At 34.5% G+C, this 16899-nt stretch overlaps 3 protein-coding genes across 4 annotated transcripts; 2 read left to right on the top strand and 1 right to left on the bottom strand.

Annotated features, from left to right (window-relative positions):
• The first annotated feature begins 3820 nt into the window (after positions 1–3820).
• On the top strand, positions 3821–8011 carry LOC110735875 (histone-lysine N-methyltransferase SUVR4). The gene is made up of 8 exons (XM_021916052.1): positions 3821–4009; positions 4137–4560; positions 4639–5588; positions 6442–6707; positions 6858–6924; positions 7027–7077; positions 7702–7836; positions 7997–8011. The coding sequence occupies exons 1-8, from the start codon at positions 3821–3823 to the stop codon at positions 8009–8011; spliced, it is 2097 nt and encodes a 698-aa protein (XP_021771744.1).
• Positions 8012–10130: 2119 nt separating this feature from the next.
• On the top strand, positions 10131–13769 carry LOC110736716 (calcium-dependent protein kinase 24-like). 2 transcript variants are annotated; one of them, XM_021917013.1, is made up of 7 exons: positions 10131–10859; positions 11622–11765; positions 11973–12125; positions 12206–12321; positions 12774–12941; positions 13029–13253; positions 13348–13436. In XM_021917013.1, exons 1-7 carry the CDS (start codon positions 10310–10312, stop codon positions 13369–13371), a joined length of 1380 nt encoding a protein of 459 aa, XP_021772705.1. In that variant the 5' UTR covers positions 10131–10309; the 3' UTR covers positions 13372–13436. The 2 variants fall into 2 exon arrangements, with proteins under 2 accessions (XP_021772705.1, XP_021772704.1); XM_021917012.1 differs by having other exon boundaries at positions 10132–10859; positions 13385–13769.
• A 70-nt stretch (positions 13770–13839) lies between these two features.
• Positions 13840–15946, bottom strand: LOC110736717 (acyl-coenzyme A thioesterase 13-like). Its single transcript, XM_021917014.1, has 3 exons — positions 15701–15946; positions 15450–15593; positions 13840–14162 (listed from the first exon to the last, which is right to left on the bottom strand). The coding sequence occupies exons 1-3, from the start codon at positions 15875–15877 to the stop codon at positions 14019–14021; spliced, it is 465 nt and encodes a 154-aa protein (XP_021772706.1). The 5' UTR covers positions 15878–15946; the 3' UTR covers positions 13840–14018.
• Between the last annotated feature and the right edge of the window lie 953 nt (positions 15947–16899).

Raw genomic sequence — 16899 nt, 5'->3', positions numbered from 1 at the left:
GGAGTTGAGTGCTCCTTATTTTGGTGTGTGATCACTTTTTATGTTGATTTTCTCAATTATTACTTTGGCTTTGTTTGATAATGATGTTGTGATTGTTGGATATTGGATTACTTGTGTTGTTTAGTTAGCTGGTAGCATAACAATCTATTGTTGTAATTGTTGGATAGTGTTTATCGCGGTGTTTGGTATAATCAGTTGTTATCGTGTTTACAACTTAAAGTCGAGTATAAATAGTTGTTACTGTGTTTATAACTTAGAAGTCAATATGTGGAATTAGTCATCTTATTTGTTTGACCAAAAGCTATCCTAAACATCTAATTTTCATGTTAAGTTGAAAAGTCAGCTTTTCAAGCATACATTTTTTGTGGTGGACCATTAGGAAATTGGCAAAAAGCCAAAAACCATACCATATACAGTAAGGTTTAATATCTCATAAAATTGAGACTTGAAGCTCGTTTGTTCCATTATAGGTTAAAGGGTTAAAAATGCCTTGAAATTGTCTTTATTCCCTGGATTTCAAAAAGTTAACAGCAAAGGGGTGTATTTAGTTATGAATGAATGATAACCTTATATATATATATATATATATATATATATATATATATATATATATATATATATATATATATATATATATATATATATATATATATATATATATATATATATATATATATATATATATATATATATATATATATATATATATATATATGTGGTTTCATATTAGAGACGTCGAGTTATGTGTGGAGTAACCAGGTCTTATAGGAGTTTGAGTGTATTTGAGTTGGGTGATGGATATCGAGTTGATATTTTCTGTCCTACGAGACAAATGAGTACACGAAAAGGGTATAAGTATATAATAAGAGGGAAGAATGAGATGTGAGTTCATTACAAATGAATTCACGAAAAGGGTATAAGTATATAATCTTCTTGCCAGTGTACTTCCTCTTCTGTATTGTTTCTTTAACAGGTTTTTGTGTTAACAATGAAAGGATTACTGAGCATTATTGTCAAATGGGGATGTTACTAGCCATTGTGTGTCCATGTTGGAGAGAATTTGGTGTCTGATTTATGCAAGTAGCATTTTATTTAACCTTTTTACGTTTACATTTGAAATGGAGTCACAACCACCATGTAATGGGTGGGAGTAGGGCTAGGGGTGATGATGAGATGAGACATTTTGCATGGCACTATAGGTTATTTAGTGAAAACTTGATTTAAGCCGAGCTAAACTTAGTCCATGCAACTGCACTGGAGCTCATTGCACGTTTCGAAAAATATTGGCTTACAAAATTATAGAGTAGAAAGTTGAAAAACTAGCTATAATTTAAGCTTAAAAAATTTTAAGGACACAATTGTGAGTATCGTACACTGTTTTGATTAATAAAAGTATAAAGACTATAAACTCATAGATTGTTTCTTATGTGTTATTTTGCTGCCAAAATTAGGTCAAGTTATGGGTGATTGGTGATATAGAGGAGCTTTTGACCTATTTTAAGTCAAACTCAACTAGAGTTTTGGTCACTAAATAAGCTGAACTCAGCTCATTTTCACCTCAAGGCGAGACCCATCACTCAATTTGTATGTCAACTTTTTAAAACTATGTCGCAAGTTATCTGTGCATTTCCTGGTAAAAAAGCCATCTTGGTACTGCATAAACGATATCTGTGATGAGGGAGAATTAATTGGATTGGAGCTGTTAGTAAACTGCCATATAGCTCCTTTGCTTTCTTCTAAGCTGTAGCAGATTTGTAACCTTTGACTCTTTTATTCTTTTCCTTCCCGATATGCTTAATAAGGTTTCCAAGGCTTCTCGTTTCTTTGACATCTGGGGAAGGTTACTCAAACCCTTCAAAATGCTTTATCCAGCTGATTTGCCGTCGTTATGGTTTCTAGGAAAGCATTTCACAAATTTTCTTTGCATAGAAAGTTTAATTCTTGTTTTCTTGTGCTATTTTGCTTTGGGTTGGCTCTATTTTTGGGTATCTTAAACCCCAATAGAATTTAAGAAATCTGAATTCTATGTTTTATTTGTGGGCAAGTTCTCACAGTATCTATGAATGAGTTGAGAATTGTAAGCATATTTTATGTGATTTTGTTGTGTAGTATATATTTAATAGTTTGAACTAACATCCTGTAATTTTTTCTAGTAAAAAAAATCTGATTACTATATAGAAGATGATGCATTACTTTATTTCCCAATGAAGTTTCATTTTATATATAGAAGTTTTGTTCTCGTAATGGGGCTCACATTAATACTGTATTTTAAGAGTCAAGTGACTAAGTTCTTTTCCTTCTAACGGAAGTTAGTGGAGTTGCACTTATTGATGGCAACTCTGTATAGATTATCTTTTGGATCCCTCTTCTCTACTTATTCAATTCCCTGTATATTGTTCACAAGCAGTTGACTAAATGGGGAGAAATATTTCATCCTCTCTCTTTGTTCATTTCTCCTCACTGGCTCATCCTTTCTCCAGTTCTCTTATGTCTATCACATTGCATGCAGTAAAATAATATAAAAATAGTTTGCATGTGTGTGTAATACTTGACTGGATGGGGAGAAATTTACCTCCATGTGTATGGTTTTCAGAGCTTTTCCAAATTGTTGATACATCTATTAGATAGTCTACTTGAGTATTTATTCAAGGAATTGGAATATTAAACTTCAAAGTTTTTACTGAGGGCACCTGTCCCCGGAATTCAGTAAATGCCTTTTTAAACTTCTAAGTTCTACTGAAAGAACTTGTCTCCGGAATAGTAGTTTGGTCTTCGAAGTGATCTTTGTTTTTGCATGCAACATGAGCTTTTTGCATACAAAGATGTTGTGAAGCAGGGGAGGGATAGAGGCTATCAATGATGAGGTTATGGGATCATTTGTTTATCATGAAGAGAAGGTGAGTTTTGCTTTTATTAGATGATGAAGATTCACGTACCACACAATGTCAATTTGCAACTTCCTACCATCTCTTGTTAGTTTTCTGTCCAGCTGTCCGGAGTCACTTTAAATACTAGCTTTAGCCCTTTAGAAAAGATCCATTTTCTATCAAGCTGAATATTCAGTTTTTCACCAATGAATCAGTGATATGATATATATTGCCTCTGTCTTCATTTATATTTTTCATAGTTTCCCAATCTTTTCAGCACATCATTCTACACTTTACAGTCATGGTTTTGGTAATCGTTTCTCTATATTATTGCCAGGGTCTTCTTTCAATATTGTGCTGTAAACTTTAACTTTCTGCTTCTGTGGGTTGTGGAACAATGTATCATTTTCAGCAAGGCTGACCCCCTAATTTGTGGGTTATGCATTACTACCAAGATCTTCCGAAGAAAAAGTTTGCTTCCCCATTCCGTGTTAATGTCACCAAAATTTATTTACCTAGACAATTTATGAAGCTCATGTCAATTGTGTCTTTTATCTTTGGGTACCAAATTGAGTTGAATCTTTATATATACCTCTCAGTTTAGTGATAATGAAATCTAGAAACATGGTATTTTGTGTTTAGCAAATGCTTTACCACATCCCTCTTACGTGTGATATTTATGGAAAAATAACATGTATCCCTGACCTTTTAATATGTATTCCTTGCATAGATTTTTAAATTGATCACATAACTATGATGCTTGTTGGCCGTTTGTGCCTGGTTTTTAGAAGATTTGTGCATATATAGAAAAGGAAGAGAAGATAATGACTTTAATAACATCCTGTGAGACTTAAATAACATCTTGCGAATGCAGGTATAGATCTGATGGATGCTTAGAAGGCAAAGGCATACAATATTCCTGTTACCCAATCTGTCTATTATCCAGTACAAATATGAAGAATCCAAAAGTTGGTAAGGCTTTTCATGCAATGAGGTCCTTAGGAATATCATCAGCGACAGTGAAACCTGTACTTAAGCAACTTTTAAAATTGTATGACAAGAACTGGGAATTTATCGAAGCAGAAAACTATCGTGCTCTTGTAGATGCTATATTTGAGTACGAAGAAAAAAAGGAAGAAAAGGTTCATTTACTATTTCATTCTTAATCCGTATGAATTTAGTTATTTTTTTTAAAATTCATATTGGTTTTGATACGATATCATTTAAAGTTTCTTATCTATGCTTCTTGTAATGCACACCTTTTGATAGAGAGTTGAAGTGAAGCAGGAGCCAGTGGACTGTAATGGGTCTGAGTCTCCATGGAAAAAGTTGCATGGGGATCCAGAGGAGGATGAAGCATCATCAACATTTGATAGTGATGAGATGTTGGTAGATTATAAAGAAGGAAACATTCTTCCGACATCTTCCTCAAGTAAAGGAGCGGACACTTCAATTTCATGTGTAGAGAACAAACAAGTTGAATTTGGTTCCTGCTCTGCTAAGCACAAAGGAAAAGGCCAGCTTTCATCGTTCAAGGTCCCTACTTCTGATAAAATTGCGTCTGAAATAGCCTTAAGTTTATCATGCTCTAAATTTCCCATAGATGGAGCTGCCTCTCTTCCAGTGGAATTAGAAGAGGTTTCTGCAAAGTGTCTGATACCTGTTAGCGGAAGTACCTCAACGATTCATTCAGGTATTTTCTATTGCATGAATTGATTCATACAATTTGGAAAGACGGGGTATTCTAGCTGATGCTGCTGTTTTCTTGTAGTGCTTCCTGATTTAATGGAGGGTTCTTCAACAGGAAATATATCTGCAAAGTTATCCGGTTGTGTGGATCATGAAAATACTAAGGAAAGTGCTACTCATTGTAATATTCAGAGAATTGAACACAAATTTGACATTGTTTCATTGCCCTCGGGAGATGTGAAACTCTGCTGTGTCTTGGCTCTTGGAAAAACTTCTTCTCATACACCAGATATGGATGCAGTTCTGAAATTAGTGGAAGAGGAGTTTCTAAGATCACATAAGATCACGGGCCCTCCTTTTTCATTGAAATCCTTATTGGAAGATGTTTGTAAGAGATATTGTGAATTAGCTAATGATAGTACAAATCAATCATTAGTTAGGTCAACATCTCCTGTACAAGACATAAAGGAAACTATAAACCATCAAGCTGATGATGAGAAGGAGCCCGATATTGATACCTCACAGGTATTCCGAAATGGCAGGAAGCGGCCCGCCCAGCTTTATGTTGATGATATTACAAAGGGTGAAGAGAATGTGAAGATCTCATTAGTTGATGAGCGTGGCAACAGGGAACCTCCTAAATTTTTTTACATACCAAGAAATATTATTTACCAAAAAGCAATAGTCAATATCTCATTGGCTCGGATCTCAGATGAGGATTGTTGTCCTGCCTGTTCAGGGGATTGTCTCTCTTCACCAGTACCTTGTGCATGTGCACGAGTAACTAATGGTGAATTTGCCTACACTGAGGATGGGCTTCTTAATCCAGAGTTCTTAAAAGCTTGCTTTTCTGAGAATAAGTACGTCTATTGCCAAGATTGCCCAATCGAGAGGGCTAAGAATGAGTGCAAGCCTGAGAAATGCAAGGGTCATTCTGTGAAGAAATTTATTAAAGAATGTTGGAGTAAATGTGGTTGCAGCACGCAATGTGGTAATCGAGTAGTGCAACGAGGGATCACTCGCAACTTGCAGGTAAAACTTAACTTTAATCTAACCGTTTTGCATTAATTGATCTGCTTACATATTGAACAAATTTTATGTTGGATCAGAATGTTGCAATCTGAACTAATGCCTGAGATCTAAGTTTAAAATTTCCCCTTTAGTATGAAGTATATAAAATATAAAGAAGCAGCAGCTTACAACTTTGGTTCTAAAAAACATAAAAACACTCATGTACACACACCAAAGAGAAGTGTCATATGTATGCTTGTTTGTGCTCACATTTTCAAATGCTCTTTTGCATACAACGAACCATATTTGATATTTAGTGGCTGTTTCAACACAGATTTTTTAAATCGAATATCTTTCAAGTCCCAAACTGTCCTTTGCTTCTTGCGACTCTTTATTTGTTAATTTTTTTTTTCCTTTAAATTTCCCCATGTTGTCAAACATCCAATTTTTTTATTTTATTTTATTTTTCTTAAAAAAAATAAAAAAAAAAAGCTAACTATTTTTTTTTTAAAACTATTAATAGCTTCTCTGCCCTTGAAAAGTTAACTGAGTGCAGGACCAGCATGTCAAATCTGCTGTTTTTTTCCGGAAAAATTGGATTTTTTGTACAAAATTGTTGACAGTGAAGCTAATTTTATTAAACAGCATTGTAATAAACAAACTGGCAGACTCGATAGCTAACCGTATCTAGCCAATTGAACAAGCTAATTACTAACTGATTGATAGACAAATACTTTATGTGGAAACAAGATCTGTACCATCTTTGAGGATAACAATATGAAAACCTGCACCCCCAATTGTTCATCAGTTGGAAGTGTCACACTTTAGTTTTCCCTTGTATCTCCATTGCTTATTATGATGCTCTATCATTCAGGTTTTCTGGACATCTGAAGCAAAAGGATGGGGCCTGCGGACCCTGGAAGACTTACCTAAGGGCGCATTTGTATGTGAGTATGTTGGTGAGGTTGTAACAAATACAGAATTAGATGAGAGGAATAAACAAAGTAGAGCAAATGAGAGGCATACATATCCAGTTCACCTTGATGCAGACTGGGGTTCTGAAAGTATATTGGATGATGATTTTGCACTCTGTTTGGATGCTACAACTTATGGGAACGTTGGTCGATTTGTAAACCACAGGTATTATTCTTATCCCTACTAATTAAGTTTATGGTAATCAACAATGTTATACTACTGCCTAACAATTAAAGTGAGAGATTCGATGTAGTATTTTTGCAAATTTTCTTTTATATATGTGCTGACTTGGAAATACTCGACTTTTGCACTCAGATGCCATGATGCCAACTTGTTTGAAATTCCAGTAGAAGTGGAGACTGCAGATCATCATTATTATCATGTAAGTCATTTCTTACCTTCCTAAAGAAATCATAATACATACCTTTTCTTTTGGGTTGAAGCACATCTTACATAGATTTGTTCGTATTCTATGATTTGGCAGCTTGCTTTTTTCACCACACGAGAGGTGAAAGCGTATGAAGAGCTAACCTGGGTAAGTTCATTTTTGCATAGAGATATCAAAATAATGTTTAGAGCCTGTATAAGTGAACTGATATTTTTACAACATATGAACTGTCCTATAGGGTGACTTCTTATTCTTTTGATGGTCAGTTTGTTAAGAGTCTTGAGGGGTCACCTTTTATATCTATTCGTGGGTAATTTTTGAAATTATTGAGGGTGACTTGTATATTGTCGAGAAGTAATTTATGATATTGTTGAAGGGTGACTTGATGCGCCTCAGCTGTCTTATAAATTGGGTGAGGCCTGTCTTTCCGAAGCCCAGATAATTAATATGAATGTGCAACTGATTATGATCCAGCAGATGACTGTGATGTGAAATTTCAGTTTTCTCAGAAATGCCATTATGTATTAATATGGTGATTTATGTGTTTAACAAATTGCACCACTTGGAAGAGTGACTTGAGTAAACTCTAACCTTAAATTATTGTTAAAGAGTGACTTTTTAATTGTTGACGGGTGACTTGTTACATTGTTCAGAAGTGACTTGCAAATGATCTTATATAGGGATAAGAAAGTTACTAATCTTTAAAAGTTAACCTTTAAACATATGAAATGAGATTCATATTGACTGCTTCCCTTTTTTTGGTCTCTATAGGATTATGGGATTGATTTTGATGATGATTGTCATCCCATCAAGGCATTTCGATGTCGATGCGGAAGTTCATCCTGTCGATTTAAGACTCGTAAAGGTTCGTTTACTCTTACTCTTGATACAGTCTTCTTGCATTTGGTAGTTAGAAGTTCCCCTTATTACCGAACTTTGTAATTCAGTCTATAAATCATAATACGTAATTATTAATGCCTTTTTTGTTACAGGATCAAGATCAAAGTCAAGGACATCCATTTCCATTATATGATCACCCATTTGTGCATAATTTTTACAAATGCAGATATCGCTTCTTTAGGGGGGGGGGAAAGGGGGAGAGAGATAGGAGGCAGCCGCAACAAATCAATCGAGGCGGCGATGCAACCCTATCAATGAAACTCTCTATTACTTTCAATTTACCCTTAATTATTATTTCAATTAATCAATTTTTAACTTGAAATTATTGACCTACAGATTTTCTTTCAATCATAATGGTGATAAACCACAGAAAATCATTCTATGAAAACTTGTGTTTATAATGCGGATTATCTTTTCGTAAAGAATTAATATCAATTAATTTAGTTGGTAAAGTATTTGACGAATATTAATGTGCCTCTACTTCCAAGGACAAAGGAAGCGTAAGCTTTGCATGACAAGGACCGAATTTTTTAGTTTCTGGTGATGATTGACAATTAAATTTATGAAATTATCATAGAAAATTAGAAATCAAGGTAAAAGAAAACATAATAACGTGAGAAGTGTTGAAGTATTCTTGTGTCTACGACCATTCATCTCAAAGGATTTGGTGAAATTTTATTTATTTATTTATTAATAAAAGAATTGGATAGATTTTTCTAAACCAAACTAGCTCCTGTTTTTGAAATCTCCATGTTTTTCTTTTGCACTATTACGTACTCTCTTTTGTTTGATTATTTCAAACAATTGGGTTTGTTTTGATACAAATTAGAATTTTAATATACTAACTTTTAGAATTTAAATGTTTATAGTCAAAGTTGTATTGTAAAAGTTAAGTTGGGTAAACAAGAAAAAGTAACAAAAATTGAAAAATAAAGGCATTATTTTTATAGAATTGTGTATAAATCTTATGCACGCACGAAGTATTTCTTAACATGATTTACCCGGTCTATTTATTACCTTATTCACCTACAATATTTGATGTTTTACTTTTGAGGAGCAAACTTTGATTGCAAATATTTCTAGAATTATCATGACAAAATTATAAAACATTATACATATTACGATTACCGTATGACTTCCAAACGTGTTTTAGGCTTTTAGCATACAAATATTTATTTGCAATTTATTCTAAATTAATATTTCTCCCATCTCATATTATTCTTATTTTGGGTTTTTTTTTTTTTTTCTTTGCGAGAATTATTGTCAAAACAAGAACATTTTGAGACGGATAGGTGAAATTTTCAATATGTGTAGTGGTTTTTGTATTTTATAGTTTGTTTAATAGTGTTTTTTTGTTTGTTCAATAGTGTTTTTTTGTTAAAAACAAAGAAGCTGATAATTAGTGTATTGCTACTCCTTCAAGATTTGAAATATTCTTAAGCCGTATACGTAATTCAGGATAAAGCAATGCCTTTATTTGGTAAATGTTGAGTAAGTTAAGTTATCAATACTTAAAAGCGATCTAGTCAATTAACAACAACTGATTACTGATTAGAAGTTCATAACACATTTGGCTACTAGCTAGTCGGTACTCCGTAGCATTTTTCAAAAATAATAAATATATAAATAATTGATGTAGACATGTAGTAGTAATGATTTGAGAGAAAATGAGGACATTATTAAATATTTGGTTTTAAATGTCCATCCTGATATTTATCATCTTATCTTTTTGTGTTTTTTTGAGGTGTACTTATTTGGCAATGATTTTTTGGGTTGATTTGCAAGATCGCATAATCTGATAATGTTTTCACCAAAAAAAATGATCTGATTTTGTTTACTCTATAATCATATATTGTGGTTTACACAAATCAAATTTTATCGTGTCATCTACTATTAACATGTCTTTTTACAACTAGTTTTAACCCAAGAGTTCAAATGCAAATACTAAGTATTTTAGTGGTGGTCTTTCAAAATTAAAAGAAAGAAAGAAAGAAATTACATTATGTATCTCAACTCACGAGAAATAAAAATGTGAAAAATTAACATAAAAGAGAATTTTTCCAAAAAAAAGTCCACATTTTAATGATCCAACTAGTAATAGGCTCATAGCAAGTTATCAATAATGTTAGTGGACATGTGAATGGGTCATGACTTGCATTTAATATTCCACGTAAAAGAGTGAATGATGAAACAGTCCATGTTCATATCAACACACTTCTTATTTCAAATGAAAATTAATTATTAATTGCTCAAATAAATATACCATACAGTTTATTTAATTCAAATTTATATAATAAGATATATTCTTCCACTAACACTTTCTGACATTGGGCCAACTTGCTGCATCAAGTTGTTTATTAACAAAATCTTCAAACATATGACTAGTATAATTTCAAACCTGTACTAATCTCTTCTACCCTTCTTTTTCTGGGTTTAACATCATTTTTTCCCTAAAGTGCACAATATCTTAACAATCACCATGACATTCAACAAGACCAACTCGGTAAAATTTTCGAAACCGACATCGGTTCTTCCTTACGAAACCAAAAATGTTAATGATCTTTACACCCTAGGCAAAAAACTAGGCCAAGGTCAATATGGAACAACATACCTGTGCACAGAAAACTCCACAGGAGATAAATATGCTTGTAAGTCAATCCCCAAAAGGAAGCTTTTGTGTAGGGAAGATTGCGACGATGTTTGGAATGAGATTCAGATAATGCACCATTTAGTCGAGCACCCGAATGTAGTAACCATTAAGGGTACTTATGAGGACTCGACTAATGTTCATTTGGTCATGGAGTTGTGTGAAGGTGGAGAACTGTTTGATCGAATCGTTCAGAGAGGGCAATATACCGAGAGAGGGGCTGCTCAGTTGATGAAGACTATCATTGGTGTTGTTGAAGCTTGCCATTCATTGGGGGTTATTCATAGAGATCTCAAGCCTGAGAACTTCTTGTTTGAAAGTACTGCAGAGGATTCTTCTCTTAAAGCTACTGATTTCGGCCTTTCTGTGTTTTATCAACCAGGTGTGTTTGCAGCTTTCCCAGCATTTTTATTTCTTTGCGCTGTTTTGCTGAAGGTTGATAACAGCCATAAACTTTTTAGACCAAAAAAAACAATGTATCAGAGTTAATCAAAGGGCTTGAAAAATAGCAAATTTGATTTCAACCAACTTAAGAGAGTACTTAACAATGCACAGTTTTTTTTCCCCCCTGTTTACCTTAGCATAGAAAGATCAAAAATCAAATCAAAGTGAAAGGAACTGAATTGGTAAGACTATACATCATAGATCAAGCTTGAATTTTATTGGTTTGAACTCTAAGACATGTTCTTGAGTTTCCCAACTTAAAAGCACGTCCCGAGTAAAATATTGTGTTTAACATATGAAAATAAAATAATGTCGTCAACAAAGTTCCAATAGGCAAGTTGCATAAAACTAGCACTATTTTACACTTCTGTGTTCACATTAACTGAATATCTTCGTAATCTGTTTAAATTTAGTTTTATACTGTTTTCCTTCTCGGGAAACGGATAAGATCAGTGACAGAAAACCCTACACGAGATACCAATTTTGGTACCTCGCAACCATTACAACCAACAAAAATCCCACTGCAATCATTTCAGCTACCACAATAAAGCATATACCTACATACCATCACTCCTAAGTACCCATATGAGATACCACTACACCTACCTTCTGCACTAGGGATCAAAAACTTTCGTCTTCCCGGGGTTTCCCAAACATTCCTCTGACTAATAGTCTATTTGCACTCTCTTGTGTTTTGAAGGTGATACTTTCAGTGATGTTGTGGGGAGTCCTTACTATGTTGCGCCAGAAGTATTGAACAAGCTATATGGCCCAGAAGCAGATGTTTGGAGTGCAGGTGTTATATTGTACATTTTACTCAGTGGAGTTCCACCTTTTTGGGCAGGTAAACAAAGGCCTAGATTCAGGGCATCCCACAGTATCTGCAAATTCTTCTGTTTTGGCTGAATTGTTTATACACATTTTTGAAGAAATCTTGTATGGAAACAGTCTGGAATAACTTGAAAAACCAGAGTGACCTTATTTCTGTATCACAATAAATTAGCTGCAAGACTGTTTCAACTAAATCTCATTCTTAATTGTGGTTATGTAGAAACCGATGCAGGAATATTCAGGCAAATATTGAGAGGAAAGCTTGATTTTGAGTCACGACCATGGCCAAGCATCTCAGAGGATGCCAAAGATTTAATAAGAAATATGCTTGAAAGAGATCCCAGAAAGAGGTTCACAGCCTATCAAGTGCTAAGTAAGACATCTCTTCCAACAAGCTTTTAAGGATGTAGCATAATTAAGGATGAATAAGTAATTAGTGTTTGTTTCAAACAGGTCATTCGTGGATTGTTGATGACACTAAAGTACCTGACAGGCCTCTTGATTCAGCTGTTTTGTCTCGCCTCAAGCACTTTTCAGCCATGAACAAGCTTAAGAAGATGGCCTGCCGGGTAAAACTCAATCTACACTGTTTAAAAATTCAATATGCCTGTACTTTCTACAAAACTAAGCCCAAGAACAAAGTGCCACTTTCCATTTGAAAATATGGGGAGAGCTGCTACGTTGCAGCGCTTTAGTTACAGTACTTACAGATCATTTATACATCACTGCCAATTAAGTCAGTTATATTGGGTTTAGGTCATATCAATCCAATATAGCATTACTAAAAATCATTTCTGATATGGTACTCCCTGTGCCTTTAATAACAGATATCTTAGGTCAATGGTTTGGGTTACAGATAACATTCAAACCCCAAACTTTTAGGATATTTGGAAATGGGTCTTAAGACTTAAGTGTTTGGATTTTGAATAGATTTCTAAATTGGAAGATATTGAATTTTCTGTCGCAAGCATACTATCATATTTTTTGAGAGACAAATTATAATATTATATGTCTTTTGCAGGTCATAGCTGAGAGACTCTCTGAAGAAGAAATTGGTGGTTTGAAGGAGCTATTTAAAAAGATAGACAAAGACAAAAGCGGAACTATAACATTTGATGAGCTAAAAGATGGCTTACTACGGGTTGACTCAAAGATAAAGGAATCTGAAATTGAGGATCTCATGCATGCAGTAAGAGCAATTAACTAAATAAGAAAGCATATATAATTCTCATACATATTCATTAGTGGCTACTGAGTGAAGGTTACCAATTGGCAGGCAGATGTGGATGACAATGGAACCATAGACTATGGAGAATTTGTCGCTGCAACCCTGCACCTGAACAAGTTGGAGAGAGAGGAGAACTTGGCATCTGCATTCGCATACTTTGACAAAGATGGCAGTGGTTATATAACCATTGATGAACTCCAGCAAGCCTGCATCGAACTTGGACTCAATGATCATCACCTAGAGGAAATGATCAAGGAGATTGATCAAGATAATGTGAGTAATTATAATAGTACCAAAAATTTATATTGGAATATATAAAATTTGACAATATTATACAATTGCTAAAGTATTTCCCTGCTTAAAACAGCAGTACCTGACTGTTCTAATATGAGACTGATGTTCAGGATGGCCAAATAGATTATGGAGAATTTGTTGCAATGATGAGGATGGGCAATGGAAAAGGTGGGAGGAAAACAACAAGAAGCATTATAAATTGGGAAGATGCTGCTGAATTTCTTGAGGATTCATAGACAATACCTAGCAGTTAGCACCATTGGAGTTTAGCAGTTACTTCTTATTATCACAGAAATTGACTGAAACTAACCATAGGATCTTTCAGTCTCCTGAAGATGTCTGAATTTTGCACTTTCATTTACAGTGTCTTTGTATTCGACTTTATTGTCAGTTCTGAATCTGATAGAGTTCAGAAATCTGAAAACCTAGCTGAGTTACTGCACACCAATAATGTTTTGATTTCTGAACTTTGAACACAGTAATTGTTCAATACCACATTCTTGTTGCCTTGAAGTAAATGATCATAAAAAATATATATATACACTCAACCAGAACATAAAATGGATTTAAGACTTCATATTAATCATATATTGCATTATAAAGATAAATGTTACATAAATGTACTTGTAGGCATCATTATACTAGATGATCTTAATGTACTGTACATACAAAGTGTTATTCAATGTCGCAATAGATGACATACTTAGAAGAGCTAATACAATAAGGGCATTTCTGAATAAAGAGCTACAATTTGCTGGATACAGGAAGGTACTTGGTGTGCCGTCCCTGAGCTATGATCTTGCCGCTTGCCTTCTTCCTTAATTCTACACTAACAACAGCAAGGGACTTCCCAACACGTAGAGCCTTGCCTTCAACTTCAATCTCTTCCTGTATAAATCAAAATTGAACATTGACGTATCAATAACACATCACCAGGATTCATTGAATAAAAAAAAGTAAATCAGATAGCAGACTTATGAGATGCATAAAAGCCAAAACTAAGTGAGGTTCTATCAAAACCCGACTCAATTTTGTTGAAATTATCCGACTTTATCAACTTTCATGAGCATGTGAGAGATTTCTCTTAGCATATTAAAACTTTTTGAACATTGTCAAAAACCCAAAATTATGAGAAGAAAGCGGCTAGTCATAGACTCATAGGCCAGCCAAAAAAAAAGGTATTTTTGATAGTTTGATGCATGGAAACGAAGTAAACAATGCCACTAGGTTACTTGGACCGGAACATCCAAGCCCCAACATACAGAAATCTAAAATATATATGACATCCAAATTCTAGATACTTAGAATATTCATATCTAACCCTCAAATCTACATCCATATTATTGCTTTCTTTCTATATCCAGGTAGCAAAGAAACGGCCACATAACCCTCAAAACCTACAAGGAAGATAAAAGTAACCAATCTCATTTTCACTCTGACTAGCAACACACCATATCAAGAGATTTAATTAAGCATTAGTTTGACGAATGTTTTCCACACAGAATAAGTAAATAAATCTATGTAGAAGCCATCATATGATATAACATATAACCCGAAAAAGACCTAGAATGAACTCCTTAATCTTTAACCCTTCGTACTTCTTAGTATCTTACAATCAAACCCCCACACACACACTTTCACAACCTACAATCTGTATGGTGGAGCTAGCCTAGTTTGCTTCTGATCAAAAGGAAAAGAAGCCAGAGGTTCCATTGCTCGCTCACCCAACAAAACAATTAAACTTTCTTACCAGTAATGCACTACAGTTACAGAAAGAAACAAATCTCATTCACTATTGTAATATACCAAGTACATAATTATAACTTGTAAAACGGGATTTTCCCTCTTTAGTCTTCCATTGAATGATGAATCACTTCAAGCACCGACAATTAACGAAAACTCGAAATTCCTAAATTTTATCACCCAAGAAACAATTAAATCAATAGCACCCTTATTGGACTAAAATCACAATTAAATTTAGAAAAATCAGCAGTAAATCAATCTTCATAGATTATAAAATCACTTCAACAAGCTCAACCCCAACATTCCCACAATTCAGTATGTCAAAAACATCAAAATATACAGAACACATACAAATTCCAACTTATCAACATCAATAAAGCAATAAAAATCCAACAAAATTACGAATTCTCCCCAAAAATACCCTCAACATACATCAGGAAGTGCAGCATCAAGGTAGGAAACATTGATCTCAACAGAAACACCGGTAGACGGAGCTCCAACAGTGAAAACAACAGCCGAACCCACCAAATCCACCAAAGACGCAATTGCGCCACCATGAAGAGTATTCGCAGTATTCTATAATATCATCCCCAAATCAATTTCGGAGATTCAGAGTCAAATTAGAAACCCTAATTACAAGACCCAGCAAAAATATCATAAAAATTGAAGAAAGAGAAACGAACCAGGAGACGTTGAGGAACATTGAAGGAGCAGAGAATACGACCATGTTCGATTTGATTAATGCGAAGACCATGAATGATGAAAGCGTCGAAAAATCTCAAGGGAAGTTTGTGGATTTCTGTAGGTTCATCTTCTTTACCTGGTTTTTCTAAGTAATTTTTAATCGTCTCGAACTCCATTATTTCTCAGTCTCTCTTCTCAATTTGATGCTATCAGCCTCAGAATTCCGAGTTAACTGGACCGATGTGTATACATTAAAAAAAAAAAAAAAAAATTAAAATACTAAGGGTTGTTTGATTGGATTATTTAAAATGGGTTGGAAATCTGGAATAGTGTTAAAATTTACAGATTTTTCATGAAATATCACTGAGTTTTTTCAAAATTCACCGTATACCACACAAAAAATTTTAATTCACCATATACCATTGAGTTTTTGGTAAATGTCACAACATACCATTAATGACTAACGAACGTTAACACCGTTAGTCATTAAGGCTAATAATGCCACGTGGCAGCTTGTGATTGATTTCCTTCTAAATTATTTAATTTAAAAATAATTATTTAATTAATTATCAAATAAAAAAAATAAAAACCAAAAAATAACAAAAAATAAAAACCAAAAAATAAGTTAAAATATTTTTTGTAAAATAAAAAAACCCAACCCTTCTTCCACCCAGCCAGTCACCATCCCCCCTGCCGGCAACGCCCAGCCTCTCTCCTCCCCTCATTCCTCCCAACACCAGCGCCTGACCCTTTTCTCTTCCTTTCCCTGAACGCCGGCCAACCTCCATTGTACTCTCCTCCACCTACCCCCTTTTTGTTCCCCCTCCTACAACATCGGCCTTCGTCGGCCAAAACCAACCCAAGCCCGCAGACCCACACCGACACCCACCTCAAAACAACCGTACCCACCTCAAATCCCCACCCTAACCCCCAAAATATCACCATACCCACCCCAAACCCGACCTTAATCTTCGAAATCCACCTGAAAAATCCGCCCTAAAAACCCAACACTCACCCGTAAAAAGCCCTTACCCATAATTTCCTAAAAAAAATAGAGAGAGAGGAGGAGCAGAGGCGACAATGAGAGGGGAGAGAGCAAAAGGGATCGCCGGTGGGTGTTTAGGCTGGTGTGATGTAGCTGGCGGGGGGATGTTCTTCGTTTGGGGGAGGGGGGATTTAGAATAAAAAAAACATTTAT

The sequence above is a fragment of the Chenopodium quinoa genome, unplaced genomic scaffold, assembly GCF_001683475.1.
Source record: "Chenopodium quinoa cultivar QQ74 unplaced genomic scaffold, ASM168347v1, whole genome shotgun sequence".
In the NCBI taxonomy this organism is placed as follows: Eukaryota; Viridiplantae; Streptophyta; class Magnoliopsida; order Caryophyllales; family Amaranthaceae; genus Chenopodium; species Chenopodium quinoa.
The sequence above is the reverse complement of the archived record's forward strand: the minus strand, read 5'-3'. Positions and strand labels throughout refer to the sequence as shown.